The sequence below is a fragment of the Clupea harengus genome, chromosome 3, assembly GCF_900700415.2.
Source record: "Clupea harengus chromosome 3, Ch_v2.0.2, whole genome shotgun sequence".
NCBI classification, from domain to species: domain Eukaryota; kingdom Metazoa; phylum Chordata; class Actinopteri; order Clupeiformes; family Clupeidae; genus Clupea; species Clupea harengus.
The window spans coordinates 9505643-9527265 of NC_045154.1; the positions used below are offsets into that span (position 1 = coordinate 9505643).

The 21623-nt window shown below is 43.8% G+C and overlaps 1 protein-coding gene across 1 annotated transcript; it reads left to right on the forward strand.

The window, feature by feature from the left end:
* Positions 1-505: 505 nt before the first annotated feature.
* Positions 506-21430, forward strand: pkp3a (plakophilin 3a). Its single transcript, XM_031564498.2, has 13 exons — positions 506-1687; positions 7016-7110; positions 8042-9060; positions 10207-10330; positions 11817-12021; positions 14016-14190; positions 14651-14768; positions 14978-15142; positions 15656-15838; positions 16243-16396; positions 16798-16993; positions 17436-17523; positions 19254-21430. Exons 1-13 carry the CDS (start codon positions 1459-1461, stop codon positions 19293-19295), a joined length of 2793 nt encoding a protein of 930 aa, XP_031420358.1. The 5' UTR covers positions 506-1458; the 3' UTR covers positions 19296-21430.
* The last annotated feature ends 193 nt before the right edge of the window (positions 21431-21623 follow it).

Sequence of the window (21623 nt, forward strand, 5' to 3'; positions counted from 1 at the left end):
ACTCACTCATCAGGGAGTTGTTGTGTCTCATATAAAACCACCACTCTCTGTATCACCACCTGGAACACAGAGAGACTGTTACAACTCTGCTTTCTCTGGAGGATCATTGTTACCACAGCCACTAAATGGTGAGTTTATGGATACATTTTAGACTTTTGGAATTATTTGTCAGTACTGCAAGATTTTGGTTACATGTAATTTTATTACATATTGACTGCATTATATCTACTTGTCATCCAGAGAGCAATACGAATTATAGGGTATAGGATATGCAATACTTTCTTTTACAAAATAATGTAAGTAAATCAAATAGGTTTGTTAAATACTTAAACTATAAGTACTGCAGAGCCTATAGCCTGAAATAAATACATGTATATCATTGTTAACTAAATTCATCATGGTGGTCATCGTGGTTTTTAGGTTGAAATTTTCTTCTGATCGCTTTTGGCCATAAATAAATGGTCAGAGATGTACGAGATAATATGATAAATGCTCTCTCATGATTCAGATTGGGACTGAAAAATGCTGCTACTGCACACACCCTTCCGGTGGGATGGCATTGAGGTGAGCAGTAGCGTTGCTATGGGCAGTTGCGCAGGTAAACACAGACACAGACGTTTCATTACGCATCTGCCGCGTCACGCCCGTCTGAGACTTGTCATTCGCTCTCTCACTTTTTTACCTAACACCTGGAGGAGAAAGCCACAGTTCAACGATACAACGCACATCTGTTTCAGTGGAACGACGCAATACAACCAACTACATAATGAATAATAAGCAACCCAAGACATGACATCTATACATTTAGGTGTACATAGTTGGGTTAGGTTACCCTACTGAGTACTGAACTCATTAAAACGATTGTAATAATTTGTCTGTGGACATTTCAAATTCAAGCCAATCGAATGTTTCAAAGAAAATACTGCCAGCTTTTTGTCATTTTGCATCAAACCCTATATTTTGCATTAATGCTGCTGTTTCACCAGCGACATCAGAGCAGAAAAGATGATCGGTGTTTAAACAAAGCCATCTAAACAATGCCACTTCCTTGCTGGAGATAAAAAAATAAAAAAAAACGTAGGTGGGAATTTAAACGGCTGTTACTAAAATGGGAGTGCGACTTATGAATTTACAAAGTTCCTTTCCACCTTAAAGCATTAGCTTTGCTGAGTGACAAGGTACCTGGATCAGGTACCGCTTGGGTCAACCGGAAACTCCACCCAACTACAGCTCCGCCCAAACGAAACAGATCGCACACAGGCACACACCCCTGCTCAGAACACTCAGGGCGGTCCACTGTGTCTGAGGTGGATCTCGAACATTACATTTGTATACATATCAGTCAGAGCGCAAATAAACCAGTGCATCGATAGCATTAAACAATTCTAAATAGTTTTTTTTTTCTACTTTCGTTTGGGACAACACCGCCATTCCGTGTGCTCCTTTTCGGCCAACGCAATGAGTACGAGTATTTCCTCAGATGGTGTCTTTCTGTCTGCCCTACAGCCCAACACCTCGGTCAGTACCTACGCACTCCCCGGGGAGGTCCAGCTCAGTCATGGAAGCACACTTTCGGACGCAGAATCGAGGGCAAGACGCGTCCAGCAGCAAGTAGCATTACGTCTGGCAGAGAAGACATCTACGATTCCGCGACAGAACGGCTCCGTCTCCCAATACGCCACGTCAGGTGAGTGTGGTGCACCTGTTCTCGTTTAAACAGCAGTGCCATTATTTCTGTGTGCTTACTTTTTATGGTTTTGCATGGTATGTGGGTCCTGGAAAACTGAATGAGAACGGAGTTATGTTTAAATCCACATAGGCTTGCATATATCAGGAAGTTATACTCTTGTAGGTTAGTTCCCATTCAGTTTCGGGAGCGGCTTGAGTGGCTTTGAAAACAGTCCCACACTTCAGTTTAGAGCTAATCTGGTAACATGAGGAGCCGGACACGTATTGTTGTAAACTAAAATGTCCAGCCCTCCTATCCATGGAACACGGTGCATCAGCTCGTCGATCGGTGCATGACTGCTAAGATAACTCTCATGTTTTAGCTTTGTCATGTGAGACATTAAGAGTTGAATTTAATTATTATAGGAATCATATAAAACACATAATGCTATTTGTTGGAGGTGTGCGAAATACTTCTTCATGACAATAGTAATGATGAAATGCCTCCTTGCTTCGGTGTCCTGAGATTGTGCTGTGAATTTCGACATCAGGTTTTTTGCATGCGGAACTGTGTCAGAGGGAGGGTCCTCTAGACCCTCAGCAGTTGTGACAGTGACAGTAGTGTAAGAATGACCTGAGCTTCAGTTTTCCCTCTCCCAGGAACTCCCCTCAACACACACACACACACACACACACACACACATGTTGCAAGCCTAAACAAGTGCGCTCTGTCATGCCCCAGTGGGCTGGGAAGAGAGCAGACGGAGGGGTGACGTCTGATTTTGAGATAAAGTTACAAGCGCGCTTAGTCAGCTTACAATTGAAGGGCTTTGTCAGAGGCCGCCAGACAGGTTTGGCCCTTTAAACACTCTCACTGTCCATAGACTCACACACACACACACAAACACACCTTCAGTGGCTATATGGCAGGATTTCCTCAGACCCCAGAGACTCACCTGATCTCAGGTTTACAGATACTTGCTTTTAAGGTAGTTCCAGTGTTTTTCCACAAAACCTTTGATCAAGCACACACAGATAGACATACACACACACACACACACACACGCACACACACACACGCACACACACACACACACACACACACACACACACACACACACACACACACACACACACACACACACACACACACACACACACACACACACATACACAACCTGAAATGTATGAGCAGTTGAAATGTACCTTTCACAGAGAAGGCATCTCAGGGCAGTATCTCCTTGGGCAAAAAGCGTAACTACCTGCTTGGCCCACACCGGTTCTCCCTGAAGAGCAATGCGAGTGGAGCCGTCACTTCTTTCGTTAAACAAACAGCAGTTCTGCAAAACTCTATTCCTCTTTCAGCAGTTCTGCAAAACTATTCCTCTTCCACCTTGCCTCTTATGAAACAAAGACAAACACAAACAATGGGACTAGACTGGAACACCTTCCCCTATGGTGACCTATGCTCAGCTTTAGACATATTCCCAACATTGATTCTGCGTAATATGGTGTCCTCTCTGCGAGATATCTGCATATTTCAGATCTACTCAGTGTAGCCAGTGATGACTGCCCTGGCATATTTGAATAGTGTGGGGTCATGTCAGTAATCTATAGTGCAAACTAGTGCTAGTGTTTTGTAATGCTAGTCAAAAGTCCATTTGGAAACATATTACATATTTACATACATATTTACCTGCTCTGTTTGACTTACCTTTGAGACATTTTAAATTTGCTATCAAACTTATTCATATGTGGCTGATATAGCCTAATGTTTAATTGTGTGTGTGTGGGTGTGTGTGTGTGGGTGTGTGGGTGTGTGTGTGTGTGTGGGTGTGGGTGTGGGTGGGTGGCTGTCCTCACCTAAGGAAAAAATAAAACAGAACCGGTTTGATAGGAATTAAAACACTGCCCATGCCCCACCCTACCTTGCTGTGCACACACACACACACACACACACACACCCACTTGGGATGCAACACTACAGTGGGCCCACAGTTCAGTATGTATCACGTTTTTTGCGCCATGGTAATGGTATGGTAAAATCACGGTAACGGTACGGTAAAATCACCCTTTAAACAATAAACTATTTATTTTGCCTCTAGACAAATCAAACTTTCTATTCAGAAAAATAGCAGCGTGACTGACCAGGCCTGGTTTCTGCCTCTTCTACAGTCAAGTAGCTCTCACAGCTTTTCAATTTATTCTCTGTGATGTTTCATAGAGCTTTACTGCTGAAATGTGTGCGGGAAGGGACATTTTAATGCGGTTTATTTTTCCATCAGGTGACATAATCCTGTGTCGGTAAACACCGAATAGGGCTGCAAATCTTTGGCTATAAATACTCCCACTGCTTTCGTTATTACCTCCGCCAAGGTATTCGGTGCAGTTTGTTTGTTAGTTTGTCTGTCTGCTAGTAGATTTATGCAAAAACTGCTGGTTTTCCATGGAAGGTGTAGCATGGGCCACGGAATATCCCATTACATTTTTGGAGTGGATCCGACTCACGGGGTGGCTCAACCAATTACAGTTTCACTGGCATTTGGCATTGGCGGAGGACCGCGCTCTCTAAATGCCCTTTTAGTTTCTTTGTTGTTTTTTTTATTTGTCACAATTACTTATTGGAGTGGACTCTCCTTGCTCCACCTGATATATGATGATGATGCATACAAAGTGCTGATAGGCTCTAGGAAATTCGAACAGGTTCCAGAGAAGTGAGCGCAGCGCAGAGAGGAAGTTTTGAAAACTACAGGAAATTGACAGGCGTCCCGTAATACCGGGGTTCACACGTGTGTATTAAACCGCAGAGGATGCCTCAACAGTATACAGTGTACCGTTGCATACACACCGCTTGTCCAGAAATAACAGGAATGAAAAGAACTTGAACTAAACTAAATAAGGACTAAAATAAGTTTGTCAGGTGTATTGGTGTTTGCTCATGCAAAGATGCACTTGCTCGTGCTCATGCTCATGCACTTATTGGTGGATGTCAAGAAGTGGTTGTGTTGAACTTAATTGACAGACCTGAAATCATGTCTTTAACTTTAACAAATTGCTGAGGATACTGAGTGATATCTAACTTATCAACTAGTCTTGGTTTCAGTTTTTTTGGGTCATTGGTTAAAAAAAAGCCTCTATCTACGCAGGCATAAATAATAAAGAAAACATACACTTCTTACAGAAACAATGTTGTACACTTCTACACTTTTAGACCTTCATGTTACACCCCTCTCACACACACACACACACACATACACACAAGCATACACATAAACAAACACATGCAGGCTTCTGTCACAGATGTTTTGACCTTCTGTTGATTGCATGGAGCAAGATGTGGAATTTTCGTTAAGATCAGCATACCAAGCAGGCCGTGGTTGAACACAGGCTGTAAATCCTCACTGGCAGGGTGAACATTTCTGACGTGAATGGCCTCTGTTACAGCCAATATTCCCTCCGATTCAGTTTCCTCTTTTGAGCCAGTTCTTTGAAGGTGTATTTGTTCCCTCATTTGAATACTGACAGACAGACAGACACATAAAGCCCCTTCACCCCCCTACTTTTCAGCCTGGTTGTTTGTTTGGCATTTTCAACAAGGACTGCTGTCTCAGGCCTGCTCTCCTGAGGGACTTTGAATAGGGTCACACTGTTTTTCTGTGTGCGGAATGGGTCTCCTCAGCGCAAGCCTAGAGCAAACGCTCTTCCTGATAGTGAGACGGAGGCTCAGGAGCCGCTCTGTCCCCAACTCGCGTCTTTGCCGTTTATAACTTAAGGTGAGGCAGACGGCCATGGCTGAATGGACTGATTGTTTTACCTACATGTAATTCTGACAGACAACACACATATTATGCAATTTTATTGCTTTATGTGCTTTAGAGTATTATGTCATGAGTGTCTCTATGGTCAGTCTTTGAATGCAAGGTCTTATCTTTAGTCAAACATCCACCATGGAACTCATTGGCCCTTTAATATGTCTGACAACCTGCTGCTTCTGAAAGAAGGGGTTATGATTCAATATATTGTGATATATATTGCAATACTGTAAGCATGGCACCATCTCATTATAAAAATCCGAGTCGAATCCGAAATCCGAAAAAAAATAAAAATAAAAAATGTAAGATGCTGTAATGTGTCTAAACAAAATTAAAACACATTTTGGTCACATGTGCTTAACCACTTACTGAGTAATTACCTATTTAAGTAACATTAGTTTCAGTACAATGCCCCTTCATTTAAGTACCCAATGTGTCTTACTAACCTCAACCTTTTATTATAATAATGTATAATGTATATCTTTACTTATACCTAAAGACACTTATCAAGCACGGCTAAGATTATTCTTAAAAGCCTTAAGAGATGTACAAGGTAAAACAACTACTGATATTTTTTTTTAAAGCAAATGAACAAAATGTATGCTGCCGGTCATGTTCAGTCCTGAAATGAGTCTAGGATTAGTTTTGGGGCCTGCATACACTCATGCAGGCTAGCTCATAAAAGTGCTCTCTCAGCTGCTCTGACAAGCAGGGGTGATTGGTAGCTGTGGCGTTAGCGTGTGAAAACCATCTGGAGCTTGTGAAAATTCAGGTAGGAATGCGAGCAGAAAGTCTCTGCCACCATTACGTGTGAGCAGCTGACCTGGACATTCCTTTGACATGGTTTTATCACACCATCACATAAAGAGACTACTTTGTGGCCATCAACCAATATTCCTGAATCTCCACCTTCTCCCTTCTCTTTATTTCCTTCCCTCTAATTCTGTTTGTCGAAAACATAAATTGTGTTTTGTGGTGTTCTTTTTCATGTGTGGGTGTCTGTGTACCATGTCAACATTCCTACATTCCAAAGCTGGAAAAATCAACAATGTTCCTTTGAGTGTTTTGCTGAGTAATGTCAGTCGAGGTCCCCAACCTCTGCTTATTGGTCATACCAAAAATGATCATGTACAGTAGTATACATTTTAAGTCATGTAATGTACTTCATTTATATACCTCATATATGCCTTTTAATACACCATCAAATGTGTCATAATATATTCAGTACAGACCTATTACTGTTTTAATTTGTTATTGTTTTGCATATGATTTTAGTAAGAGGGCATTTTACTGTAGCTGTGGTGACGCAGTAAGGCATAAACTCCAGTATTTACCATCACTTATGGTTTATCAGATCTCTAGTTTATATCCCATTGATGTCAATTACTGTATTAAGTGGTATCAGTTAATAGTGAGAGCTCTGCTCACGCATAGAGTAGTACTGTGACTTCTCTACCAGTCCTCTAGAGTCTAGACATGCATTCCTAGTATCACTTTGATAACACGTCAGTACATTTCCTTTTTGTGTTTGACAGAGTATGGCGGCGGGTCTTCATCCATGAAATACCAGACAAATACCAACCCTGGGTTCAGCTCCCGCTCCCTCCACTACAGCAGCAACAGAGGCGTGGTAAGAGGAACAGATCTGGGGAATGTCTGAAATGGCATATCAACCTGACATCAGTTTTAACCTTTTAATTTTATCCTTAAATGACATGCTATCCATGTCAATATCACTTATCGTTATCCCTAATTAAAATGAAGAGTCACAGAATCCTCATTGGAGACTTCAATGATTCTGTGACCTTGAGAAAAACACCCTTCAAATAGTCAGGTTATGGCAGCTGTATGCAAAGAAAACACAACCACATTACTGCATCACCAGGAATAGTGTAGGTAACCACTGCACATATCTGATTTGACATGGCTTTGAGGTATTTCAGGCCAACTGTCAAATAGATATCTTCTGATTTTACATGGCTTTGAGGTATTTCAGGCCAACTGTCAAATAGATATCTTCTGATTTGACTAATAGCTAGTTTCTAGTGGTGTCAAATGAACCCGGGACAAACTCTTACCCGAGAAGGAACTTAGTGAGTCACAGGGCCCATGGCTTCATAAGTGAGAGATTTCACAGTGGCGCTCTAGTGGTTTCCACGGAGACTGGAAAAAAAAACAATATTTAATCAATAATGATGACTTTGCTATTGCTGGGAAACTCAAATGCATGACTATTTGTGGATATATTAAGGGCATTGACAGCTGTGGGTAACTGATGGTGTTTATAGAAAATGTGAGTTAAATCCAGCACTACAGATTCCATAGTTTCAAGGGAGGATATGAAACTCATGCATACTCTATCTTGTGTTATTTTGAACTCCCCCTCATGAAACCTTATCTAAATACTTTGTCATTCATTCTATTCCCCTTTTTATTCTGTGTTTATCCCAATTATTTCCTCCATATTCCATTTATGACCTAGTTCTTGTCATGAAAACAACTGTAGGTGCTGAGATGGCACTTTGCCAGTGTAACCTTAACTCTTCTGTTCTCCTTTTTAGGGTCCTGCCCTGGCTCAGTACGCCACCAGTAGAGGCTACTCTTCCCGCTCTGCCGCTGACGGCGGAACCCGCCCCAGGATGAGCATGGGCGAGGGTGGCGGTGGAGGGGGAAGGGCAAACAGCATGTATTACTATGATGACATGCATCTCGGGGGAGGAGGAGGAGGAGGGGAATATCGTGGGGGTGGTAGTGGTGGTGGGTATCATACCATCAGCGGTTACCAGGCAACAGGAGGTTTCCACGGTGGCGGAGGCGGTTACCAGGTTGCTGGCGGTGGCGGAGGCGGAGGCAGTTACCAGGTTGTTGGAGGTGGTGGAGGCGGTTACCAGGTTGGTGGAGGCGGTTACCAGGTTGGCGGAGGCGGTTACCAGGTTGGTGGAGGTGGCGGTGGCAGTTACCAGGTTGTCGGAGGTGGCGGTGGCGGTTACCAAATGACAACTGTGCACACCCAAAGTCGCGCTGCACCGCCACCAGACCTTGAAACGATGTCGCTGCATTCAATCCAAATGCAACCGAACACGGTCGCCGCTTGGATGGCGCGGGACGACAGCGACGGCAGCGTTGTGTCCGAACGCAACGCCACGTTCCCCAAAAGCAAGCAGCACGCCTTCTACACCTCCAACGGCATCACGCAGTCCGCCAGCTCCTCCGCCACTCAGCTGAGGACCTCCGCCACCCTGCCCCCCATGAGGCGCTCCCTGAGCGGGACGCTGGCGCAGTCTGGCGGCGGCATGGGCATGGAAGAGAGCGTGGAGCGCCAGTACTCCTTCAAAGGGCCGGCACACCGCACCATCAGCCGCATCGCCCAGCGTAATAACCGCATGAGCATGGGCTCGACCAGCGGAGGCTCCGTGTACGGAGGAGGAGGAGGAGGAGGAGGCGGCTTCATCATGTCGTCCGGGTCGCAAAACAACCTGGGGCGTATAAGCAGAGCCATGTCCACCAAGAGCATGCAGAGCGTGGGGAAAGGCCTGGATGTGTTCGACGGACAGATGACAGGAAACATGGACCTCAGCAGGTGAGGAGGACACACGTATGAGAACATAGGAATTCACACACACACACACACAAGTTTGCAAAATGCATAAATGTATACACATACAGATACAATATTCTGATACACACACACACTCACACACTCACTCTCTCTCTCTCTCTCTCTCTGTGCCCCCAAAACCTTGATCAATACAGCAGTGGTAATTAAAAGTCCCTGCCAAGCTCTAGAAGCACATACGCCTTAGTGATATGTGTCCCAACCACAGCTCCATAGGGTGGGAAGGAACTCCAGAACATCTACTCTTGCTCAAGGCGCTGTTGCGGCAAACAAATGAACTGACTCCAAATCTTTTTGTGAAAAGTAATTACTGCTGATTAAATGGTGGTTGCTGGAAGAGAGGAAGAGAGATGCAGCCTTGCCTCAACTAGTGATGTAGATGGGCTGGTGTTGAGATATTTAGGGTTATTTGAATTGGCAAAGTGTACTTTGGTGATTATGTGTGTGGATAATGTATGCTGCATTTATGAAATGTGTGCGTGTTTGTGAGTGTTTTTGTGTGTGTGTGGTGTGTGTGGTGTGTGTGGTGTGTGTGGTGTGTGTGTGTGTGTGTGTGTGTGTGTGTGTGTGTGTGTGTGTGTGTGTGTGTGTGTGTGTGTGTGTGTGTGTGTGTGTGTGTGTGTGTGTGTGTCTCCAGGCGAAAAGGGGTGGAAAGTGGCAGGACTAGTTTGGGTGTGTCTGCGTCACACTCCTTTCACATGAGAAAAAGAGGGAAAGTGTCAGAGAGCAGGAGACAAAGAGAGGGATAGAGAGATTGGCATAGGGACTGAGAGTGCTGCAGTGCTTAGTCACACTGAATACACAGCACACACACACACACACACACACACACACACACACACACACACACACACACAAACTTTGAAGAAATACACATAGAGCTCTCAGTCTATGGCTACATAAAACACACACACACACACAAACACACACACACTCACAGCTATAGACACTATACATAGTGAATATTTAGATGTTAGGAATTGAATGCAAGTTATAGTTTAAAATTGAGAGCATACTCGCTCTCCCTCTCCCTCTTTCCTCTCTGTGTTTATCTTACTCACTCTCTCTTTCCCTGTCTCGTGCTCTCTCTCTTTCTTTGAACCCAAACAGACTGGACAGCCTAGACATGCCCACTGCCATCAACTATCTGGAGACGTCAGATTCTGCCCTTCAGATGTTGGGTGCTGCATACATTCAGCATGAGTGCTACCATGACAATGAGGCGAAGGCCATGGTAAGTGCCTGCTCCAATAAATAGAACTGTCCATCGTCCATTTTCTATGAGCAGAATACTTCAAAATCTTCAGAACTAGAATAATATATTCTGTTTATATTTTGATTTATAATTCAAGGGTTTCATTCAATATATATATATATATATATATATATATATATATATATATATATTTATTCATACAAGTACATTTGCCTAGTCTTGATATGATTAGGGTAATACACAATTGAAAGCATCCAGTTTCTGTTCTCATGGAACAAAAACACAGAAATACACAAAAACAAAGTCTAGATTCTTGAGTTCCGTAATCTGTGATTCCCATCAGTGAGTACGGGTGAGTATAGGTGGTGCATAGTGTTCTGGTGGTCTTATCAGATGCGGCGATGAGTCCTCTGGTGATGTGTGTAAGCGTTATGAAATGTTGAAATGTGAATTGCTGCCAGGCGAGCTGTGGTGCTAACATGAGATATTACTGAATTACTGTGCTTATTCAAGTTAGTTGTTGGACAGGGGAGGTGAAATGCCTTCTGGAATAAAGTATCCAACCCCTATGACCAAGCCATTCTTTTTCCAGACATTTATCATACATTTTCAATTTGACCCTTTGACACTATGACCCTTTGAAGCTCTGTACAACCTCTTTGCAACACATCCATAGTCCAAACAAAACCAAGTGTTTCCAGGTCACCTATCCCACCGGCTCAGTGTTATTGTTGCTGTGGCTGCAGAAATCAGTTGGAAAACCTGCTGCTGTCTCAAAGAGTCATTCCGAGCAGAAAAAAGACTGAGACGCAACACCAAGGCATGTTTTACATAACACACCAAGCTGTGACTTGCCCTGCAGTGAAGGAAAACCAATCAGTGAATGAGATAAACACAGGTTGTCATTAAGAAATTAATTTGTTAAAAGTTCCTGGTCTGTGGTGTAGTGTAGACAATGCCATCAGTATCCTCAACAACTTTTCTTGCAGCAAGAATCCCCATAGCATAGCATAACATTCTGCATGCCCATTCAGTCTCTCATTAGACTCTCTCACTAATAAACTGCTGGTGTGTTTGTGTAGAGCTTAGACTCTGTTGAAACCCCTTCCAGTCTTGGCTGAGGCTTGTGGTGACAGTGGGAGGGAGGCGTGTTTGACACTTTTTAATGAGATGGAGAGTTGTTGCCCTAAGCCCCAGACTGTGTGACTTCTAGAACTCTCCGCTCTGCCAGAGTTCTGTCTCAAAGATATCCTGAGCATGTGTGTTATTTATCTCACCACTGTAGCCATCGGCATTTTGAGCGAGGTCAGAGGCTGGACATTCTTCCACCAACGTCCCGACAAGTTTCTGGAACCTCACCTGAAGCTAGAGCGATATTGTTTGTCATAAATTCACATTTCAATTCAAAAAATTTTCTCTCCCTCCCTTCATTCTGTCTTGTTTTTCTTTCTTTATCTTTCTCTGCCTATCAATCTATCCTTCTCCATCCTGTCCTGCCCCTCAGGTCAACCAAATGAAGGGCATTCCCCTGCTGGTGAGCCTGTTTAACAGCGAGAGCGAGGAGGTCCAGCGCTACGCTACAGGGGCAGCACGCAATCTCATCTATGAGAACATGCCCAACAAGGTGGCTCTGATCGAGGCCGGGGGCATCCCGCAGCTCAGCGAGGCGCTCAAGCACCCTGACGACGAGCTCCGCAAGAACATCACTGGTGAGAACCTACAGGGACCTGCCTCGGAGCAGCCGCCAATCACGCTGGTTCCAATCAGAGCAGACTTGGATACGTTCCAGAGACATTCAGGGAAACAACAAAGCTCCACCACATTAAGAGTTCAGCCGCAACCGAACACCTCCAGTTTAAAAAAAAAAAAATTTGTCCAATCAGCTGCTCAAATATTCTGTACATTTTTCCTGTGTCTAGTAATCTCCCAGTACTAGTGCGGAAGCTTTCAGACGTCACTCTCAATCTGAAGTCAGATCCGGTGGCACTACTTTAATCTCTCTGGGCTGTTTGGCAGGGCCCCACCCACCCTGTGGCCTGCTCAGTGTGACCCGCATATATGGGCTGAGGCCATCCCACTGGGAGAGTGTCAGGTTCTAAACTACTGCCAGAATGGCTAATGTTTAACTGAAAAAAAGAAGAGAGAGGCAGACTTCTGTTCGCTGGGAGGATTTGAATCACCCAGTGTAGCCTTGAAAGCTGTGAGTATTAGCAAGTAGCTGGATACTTTGCTAAAGTGTAATTGTTCTCTTCTTGGGTGGGAAAGTGAAAGAAAGATACAAAAAAAGTTCTTTACTGACATTCCAATGTCGCACCAGTTAGGTAATCAGTTAGGGCCTGGCATTTAATTATTGATCACAGTCCCAACTACAGTATGGTGGGTGCACTTCAGGAAGAACATTAATCTGTGTAGACAAAGAGTCAGGAGAGAGGACAATTTGCACGTGTCTGTGCATGTGTGTTTGTGTGTGAGCATATGTATGTTCTTTCTGAGGTGTGGTGGTTGTGTTGGTGAGTGTGTGCGTGTGCATGAGTGAGTGAGAGTGCCTGTCAAGGTGTATTTTATGGCCGTGTTGTCTCAACTTGTACTACAGAAAGCCAAAGTTTTTCTGGCTTGTGACACGCCCAAGCCCAAGCCTGTTTTGGTATATGGACAATTACTGTACGTGTTGGAAAGAGCAGAGGGAGGGAGGGGGAGACAAAGAGAGAGAGAGAGAGAGTGAAGGAGTCAGATAGAGACAGTTAAATATCGGAGTGCTTTATTAAAAAACAGAGGCATGCTAGAACAAACTCCACAGCATTGTGACCGTAAATTGGATTACTCATCTCCACATGCCAAGGCAGGCACTGCTTCCTAAAGCACTAGACACTCTGAAGAGTGTCGGTGTCGGATGGTTTGCTCAATGATGGCACAATCACCGTGTTCTGTCAGTTCAGTTCTGACGTTATCTGTCAGTGTGAAGTCAGATCACTTAACGCTGATGTACTAATGCAATATTACTCTAGTGATTATCAGGCATTTCTGGATGGAGTGAAGTGAGGTTTCCCTGGTTAAGCCACTATGGATTCAGAGCTGTTTTTTTTCTTTCTTTGTTCTCCATGCTTCTCTGATGTATTGAGAGACCATGTTAGGACCTACCTTGGTACAGTATGGTGAATGACAGGTGACAGAGGTCTGTTCTGTTCTGCCCCATTGCTACCACACAAGAAAGGGAGAAGATGAACTGGTTTTGCATGTCTGTTGTGTACTCTTCAAACTGTTGTACAGTAACACATATATTTTCTGAAGTTATTTACAAGATTTGTAAGTGTAAACTGAGAATGGTCAGAATTTCGAGTAAACAACCATGTCTGTACTGTAGAATACTTCAAACCTTCAGTCTTCTATATGAATACATGTGTGTGAAAATCCAGCATTAGCACTGCAGGGCGAGATTAGTTCCAGATTTAGTTGCTATGGCAGGAGTGGCTGTACTGATAGAAACTGACCTCTCTTAAGTGCAAATCACTTACGAGAAAAGAGAGTATTTGAAGACTAAGTGTTCATGTGTGAACTCTGCTCTTGAAAGGTAACCTTTGCATTTTCTGTCCCTCTCTGTGTGTGTGTGTGTGTGTGTGTGTGTGTGTGTGTGTGTGTGTGTGTGTGTGTGTGTGTGTGTGTGTGTGTGTGTGTGTGTGTGTGTGTGTGTGTGTGTGTGTTATAGGTATTCTGTGGAACCTTTCCTCCAAGGATAACCTGAAGGAGAAGTTGGCTAGAGAGACACTGTCTGAGCTGACAGCGAGTATCCTGGTGCCACTGTCAGGAGTGGATAACCCAGACTTCATCGAACATAACGCCTCAGAGAAGGACATCTTCTTCAACACCACTGGCTGCCTCAGGTACTTTAACACAACAAACACACACACACACACACACACACACACACACACACACACACACTCATCTCAACCATGTAAGTATGTACATGCACATGCATGCAAGTCATACGTGTGTATGACTTGCATGCATGTGCATGTACATACTTACATGGTTGAGATGAGTGTGTGTGTGTGTGTGTGTTCATGGTAATGTGTTCATGGTAATTCATGGTAATGTACACCCCATATGTACATGTCTGACACACACACACACACACACACACACACACACAACACACACACACACACACACACACAGAGAAGCAGGGTTGGGCAGGGTGGGACAGGGTGGGGCAGGTCTTTTGGTACTGTTGCTTGAACAGGTGAAGGCATGGCCTTAAGGCAACACAGACCACAAACTGGAGATTTCCTGTCTAACATTTCCTGTCTCATAGTAACTGTGCTCTACTCTACTCCTCAGGAACCTGAGCTCAGTGAATGAGAAGACCAGGCAGCAGATGAGAGAGACCAATGGGCTGGTGGACACACTGGTGGGATACATACAGAGCACCCTGGAGGACAGCAGGGTGGAGGAGAAGGTGTGTGTGTGTGTGTGTGTGTGTGTGTGTGTGTGTGTGTGTGTGTGTGTGTGTGTGTGTGTGTGTGTGTGTGTGTGTGTAACATGTAAGTGTGTGAATGAGATTGTTTTTAACTACTCAATTTGTGGTTTATAAACTGCTCTATATTTATTGTCTCTGCAAATAGTTGAACACCCCACTGTCCCCCCCCCCCCCCCCCTGCCCCTCAGGGTGTGGAGAACGCCATGTGTGTGCTCAGGAACCTCTCCTACCAGCTGTACACTGAGATGCCCCCCTCCGCCATGATGAGACTGGAGGGACCTTCCAGGGGGCAGGAGGTTTCCAAAGCCGAGGCCATGGGCTGCTACACCCCTCAGAGCAGGAAAGCCAAAAAAGTACGTGGAAGCCCGGTTACATTTCTCGCTATGTTCCTATGGCTCACTGGTGGAGCATGATGGAAGAGCAAGATGGTAGAGCAAGATGGTAGAGCAAGATGGTAGAGCAAGATGGTAGAGCATGGTGGAAGACCCTATTCATCAATCCAGATAGGATGAGGGGGTGTCTTCTCCCTAAGTATAAGAACCAGGATTGTGTCAGGCCAAGTTTGCCATGGGGTGTTTTCCAAGTTGATTAAATGTAATTCTCCCAAATTACACAATGCTTTGCATTTGATCACACCATCCTCTATTTCACTGGAGGGGAAAAACACATTTTATTTGAATTATCACAGCATTTCTGCCAGCAAGTGAACACTTGTGTGAAGTATGTGGTTGTGTCATCTTTAACATGTGTGAGCTGTAGCATACGGAGGCTCTGTGTGTGGAAGAGGGGTGACCACTGTATATAGTAATACATCTCACCAACCCACAAACATACCCTCAACCCTCCTTACTCCTACCCCATCGCAGGGGCAGAACCACGACCTGATGACCTTCACAGAGGTGGCCAGGGTGCCCAAGGGCATCGAGTGGCTGTGGCACCCGCAGGTGGTGGGGCTGTACAACCGTGTGCTCCAGCGCTGCGAGATCAATGCCACCACACGCGAGGCAGCAGCCGGTGCCCTGCAGAACATCACAGCTGGCGACAAACGGGTAAGAACTGTGTCTGTGTCTGTGTCTGTGTCTGTGTCTGTGTCTGTGTCTGTGTCTGTGTCTGTGTCTGTGTCTGTGTCTGTGTCTGTGTCTGTGTCTGTGTCTGTGTCTGTGTGTGTCTGCATGCGTGCACAACACTGCCAGCACCCAAACTGAGTGCATTTGCCTTTCATGACCTGGGGTGGTAGCACACATAGCTAAAGCCATATTGATAGATTTGTATTCTTTAGTATAGTATAGTCAGTAAGTGTCTGTTCCTGCTAAGGCAATACATTGCAGTGAAGGTTGTAATGGGAACCGGCAAGACTGTATGCGTTTTTTGAGGTTGTGTGTTGTAGAGTTAAAAGACCACTGCTGTGGTGCTGTAAGGTGTAATGATTCCTGTTGGTCTCTGCCTCTCTCAGTGGGCCTCCATCCTGAGTCGGGTTGCTCTAGAGCAGGAGCGGATGCTGCCTGTGGTTCTCGATCACCTGAGGACCACTAATGACCTGGAGCTGCGCTCTCTCACAGGGTTCCTCAGGAACCTGTCCCGCCATGCAAACAACAAGAACGACATGGGTAAGCACCTCCTTCCACCTCCGCTTCGATCTAAACGCAGTCAGCACCCAACACTAAAGCTACACCAAAACCATACTCAACGCTTCCTCCATCACCCAAATCTACCACATTGATAGTGTAGTAGTTTCCCTTTTTAATATACATTTCTGCCTACAGTCCAGTCTTTGCAGTCCCCTTTCAACTACCGTTATTCACAACTCATTTAATTGAGACACCTGTGCCCCTTGTTTTACTGCATACAGTATGATATGGTTTCCACAGCATAGTATATGCTATAGTATGAAGTAGTAGTATACACAATAGTACGCACTATATATATTAGCACACATTCTGTACTATACGGTATAATGTAAAAAGTTGTAGGAATGTTTTTATTGACTATTTCCTTGTCCCCCTTTCAGCCACAAAGGTGGTCAACAACCTGGTGAGCAAGCTTCCCAGTGACGGGCAACAGACAGAGCCATCCAGTGACGTGGTGGTCAACATCTGTGGGACACTCAACAACCTGGTGACCAGCAGCGAGGTCGCCGCCAGGGACATCACCTACTTCGACGGCCTGCCCAAGCTGATAGGCATCAAAACGTCCCATGACAACAGGTGGGTGACTGCACTGGTGGACGCCACACGTTTGTTCCCTGGGATATTTATTTTGAGCTCACTAGCGTAAGGGAAATACAGACGGATCACAGACAGATCACACAGGGGCACAGGGCTGTGATAACATACTATGACTGCAGCAGAGAAGGAATAGAGTACGCTACCAGCATTTGTCAACTCATCAGGTGCTTTTCCACTAGTGAAGAAGGTGTAGTTAAAGCATTCAGCCTAATAAACATGGGAATATGCTCCATGCAACTCTTTAAAAAAAAAAAAAAAAAAAAAAATGTATTTACATTTTGAGCGTTTGGCTGTGAAATCCTTGATGTAAGGGTCAAGTACTGTGTGTTTTGAATTTTCTGTGTACACTTATTTCAAGGTGACTAAATGGATTTGAATAGATGACATTTATATATATTTTATTATATATTTTTTCTTTCAGTGCTGGCAGGCTGAAAGGAGCAAAGGCAGCAGCGACCGTCCTCTCCAACATGTTCCAGTACAAGAAACTACACAAGGAGTACAAAAAGGTGAGTGGGTGAATGTGCAAGATAATCCAGGAGAGAGGGAAAAAGAGACTGCGCTGTTCTCTAACTTTTTTGTTTCCTGATCTTCTCCTATATCATTTTAATTAAGAATAAGAAAGCCTCCAAGCTGTGTTTAACCGTCACACTTTCCTGTTCTGTAAAAATAACTCCTTACCACTGATGGCAATTTTGCAGTGACTGATTCAGTGATTTCCAATCACAATATTTCCTCTGGGAAATCCATATGTAGCTTAAGGACATACGTATGGGAAGTATTTTTGAGGTCTTGCAGATGGTTGTTTGTTTTTTGCTTATCTCTAGGCTGCCTTTCCCTCCAACTGCACTTGTGTGCCGCGAGCCTGGGCATATTTAAGTTGTTACAGTGTTTATGTCTGTGTGTAGCAGCCTATGAATGTCACTTGTGTTTGTATAGTCAGTATAGCATGAAGCCAGTGCATCTACCTAACTTTAAGGGTGTGTTCCATATGACTCATTCAAATACACTTTTTCTCTCTCGTACTCTCTTTCTCCCTCTCACACTCACACTCACACTCACACACACATACACACACACACACACACACACACACACACACACACACACACACACACACACACACACACACACACACACACACACAGACACACACACACACTCTCTCATACACACACACACACACACACACACACACACACACACACAGAGAAGCAGGGTTGGGCAGGGTGGGACAGGGTGGGGCAGGTATTTTGGTACTGTTGCTTGAACAGGTGAAGGCATGGCCCTGCCTTAAGGCAACACAGACCACAAACTGGAGATTTCCTGTCTAACATGTCTTAACGCGGTGAGAATGCCGCCATGTCAGACACTCACACCTTGATTTTAAAGCAGTACCCACGCAGTGAGAACAGGTAAGGATACCTATATTATCTCAGTTCACAGGGCAAGGTGCCAGAAATTGGTGGAGTAATTGTGGTGGGTTAGTTATTCCTTATCAGCCTATCAATCACAACGATTCAACCATACCTTATTAACGTTCACACAGAGCTCAGTAATGGTTCTACAGTGAAGCACACAACACATTTCCAGTTGTGAATAGAGCGGTTTACACCTGAGGAGACGGATGTTATTTTGTGGGATAGTCCACAAGATAATAACTTGTGCACGCAAGATTAAAAATATCACATGACAGGACTTTAGGGGCTCCGGAGGTTGTCTTTAAATGAGAGTTTGTCGTCTCTGCTTTTTAGAAGTTTGCTTTGAAGGTACTCACTCATTAATGGAACTTCCACGTCTGTGCGCGGACACACCCCAGCATGGCACGGACACACCCATGTTTGCGCTTAGACTCCTGCTCATGTTATGCAATGAGAAAAATGATTTTGCCAGGTTATTTAATTAGCTATAGGTGTGATTTTGCCAGGTTATTAAATTAGCTATAGGTCATGACACTGTGTGTGGCCAGCCACGTGACCCATTAATGAAATGACCCATCTACATCTCTTTCTAGTTTTGTTTTGTCTGTTTTTGTGCCAAGATTCATTATTATAGGCAGGGCACACCTCCCCTACCGAAGTAAGAGCTTGATAAAGTCAAACTCAATAGTACACAAGGTATCGCTGTTGATCAAAATCCTTTCATGCAGCGGTGTGTCATCTATTCCATGTGCAAAGGTGATACGGTAGGAGGAAGTTGAATCATGGTGTACTCAAATGTCTTTGTCTTGGTTTCACAGAAAGGATACGGGAGACAGGACTTTGCTGACATGACCATCTAAGTCATCTGCAGCATTGCAACAGAGGACACATGGACACCTGTTTGTAACCGTGGGAACGATTATTGCTGGGTGGAACACTCTGACTCTGCCTGTTGGCATGGGAATGCACAGCCCAGCACTATGTACAGAGACAACAGTATACAACGTCAACAAAGGAACTCTGGTGGCAAGTGCTCAGAAGCACTTTAAAACCCCCTCTCTCCTCTCTGGTGCATCATCTCTATCAGGGACTTAAAAATATATCTATGCAGTCTACTGAGTCTGGTAACAGTCTTCATCTATGAGATTTGACAGGGACTTTATAGGGCTCTATGCCTGAACTGTAAACAATCCCACCAATTCTCTTCATTATGGGATGTTCCTGTAAAGAATGTTGTAGTCCAATGTATAGAATATATAGTTTAGCTTTTGTACTTTCAAGTCCGCTCACTCAGCAACTTTAAATATACTATGTTTAAGAATGGTGATGTAAACTTTTTGTAAATGCACCAAAATGCAAATAAGAGAGACATAATCCACAGGTAATAATGAGGTAACAATGACAGTGAAAGGTGTGTAGTCACTCTATCGTATTCTTGACCTTGGGACAGAAAGGAGTTATCTTCAGAAAGCAACAGATAAAACAAAACCTTTGGACTGTTGAAGAAATGCATGAAGTGTAAGATAAAATGGCATCTTTCTAGCACCTCAAGCATCAAGTCTCAACACCAGCCAACAGAGGAATTCAGCCTTTCAGTCTAGATTTGTTTACCTCCAGCTCTGTTTTCTTTGCATTTTACCTCTCCTTTTGGTTCTCTAACTGACAATGGCTTCTGTTTCACAAACTCAGTGGAAAGCCTTCTCAGTGGTCCTCTACACGGTGTCTTGATGCTTTTATTTCATTTGTATAAATATGGTGATAGCTTATATGCATGTGACGCTACAGGTTGTTCTCTCACAAGTAGAGAGAGTAAACTGGTTTAAGGTGAGGTATTGCTCTGGTGTTGCTGGTTTTAGAATATCATATGATTATCAAATAGCAGTCCATGCTGAAAGAGATGAGACTCAGGTCCGTATCCTGCAGAGGCCCATTGCTTACATGAGCATGGATTCTGTGCATAGTATCTTCAGGTGTCTGCAAGATGTATTACTGGTGTCTGTTATCATGAGTCTTTGCAACTAACAAAGTGTTGTTCTCATTTCTTTAATGTGTATTTTTACATAACGTTCTGTACTTCACATTTTTACAGTCTGCCATCGTGTTTTAATGATAAGTAACATCTGTTTGATTTTTAGGTATGGGGATAGATAATAATTTAATTTTATATGTCTGGCATACTTTCTCAAGCTATATTTGTAACAGATATACAATTATGGAATCATATGGAATGTATGTTGACGGTTTGTCATAAATTTGATCCAAATTGTTTATTTATTTGCATAAATTGTGTATTTATTTGCACACATTTGAATGTCAACAGTTTGTAGTTCTCATTTTGAATGTATCTATTTTCTAAATTGCAAAAAACTGTTGAGTGAAATTTGCCAGAGGAAAAAATGAAAATCATGAGTAAAATCCTCACTCACATGGTCACACACATGAACTCAATTAATTTGACTAGGCCACGTCTAAAACATGGCCTCCCACAAAGCGACTGACCTTGGAATAGCTCTGAGTCGGTCTGTACCAGGCCCAGGCCCAGGAACCTCTACTGCTTGACCATTTCAACCAAACTATAAAATGAAGATGCAGTCTTCCCTATATATACCCTAATATACACACAAACACATAGGCTGGGGTAAATAATTGGGGTTTATTTGAATGGAAAATTCCATATGTGGGCTATTTGCTTTTGCTGAAACTATTATTTACAACAATCTTGCCTTTTCATTAACTGCACTGAAATCTGATTAGGCATAAGTACGTAGTAACCTGGAAATGCTCACAGCTCTCTCACAGACTCGGAAGTCAGTGTCACTTGTGTCTTTTCTAACCAGCAATATTTTAGTTTTTGGTCTGGAATGCTGTCAATGGGATCAGTAGTCTTAAGCATATCTGCACATGTAAATGCCTTAATAATGCACAAAGACCAAATAAAGCTGAAAGAGTGTCTAAATAATGGAATTACTGAATTAAACAGTCAGGTTCATGTTCATGTGGAGCTTAATCTATCTTTTGTGTGTGTGTGTCTGTGTGTGTGAAAGAGAGAGAGAGGGAGAGAGCACGATAAAGAATTGTGGAGTGTTTTGGGCCACACCCTGTTGACATATTTGTTCTTGCTCAGACACGAACAATTGTCTGACTGATACTCTGGCTATCTCTGCCAGTACCAGCCCAGCGCTGGCCTC

Excerpts from the sequence above, each read along its gene's own strand:
- pkp3a (XM_031564498.2), top strand. The coding sequence starts at position 1,459 with ATGAGTACGAGTATTTCCTCAGATGGTGTCTTTCTGTCTGCCCTACAG. Across the intron at positions 16,994-17,435 it reads AAAACGTCCCATGACAACAG|TGCTGGCAGGCTGAAAGGAG; the intron begins GTGGGTGACTGC and ends TTTTTCTTTCAG. Across the intron at positions 17,524-19,253 it reads TACACAAGGAGTACAAAAAG|AAAGGATACGGGAGACAGGA; the intron begins GTGAGTGGGTGA and ends TTGGTTTCACAG.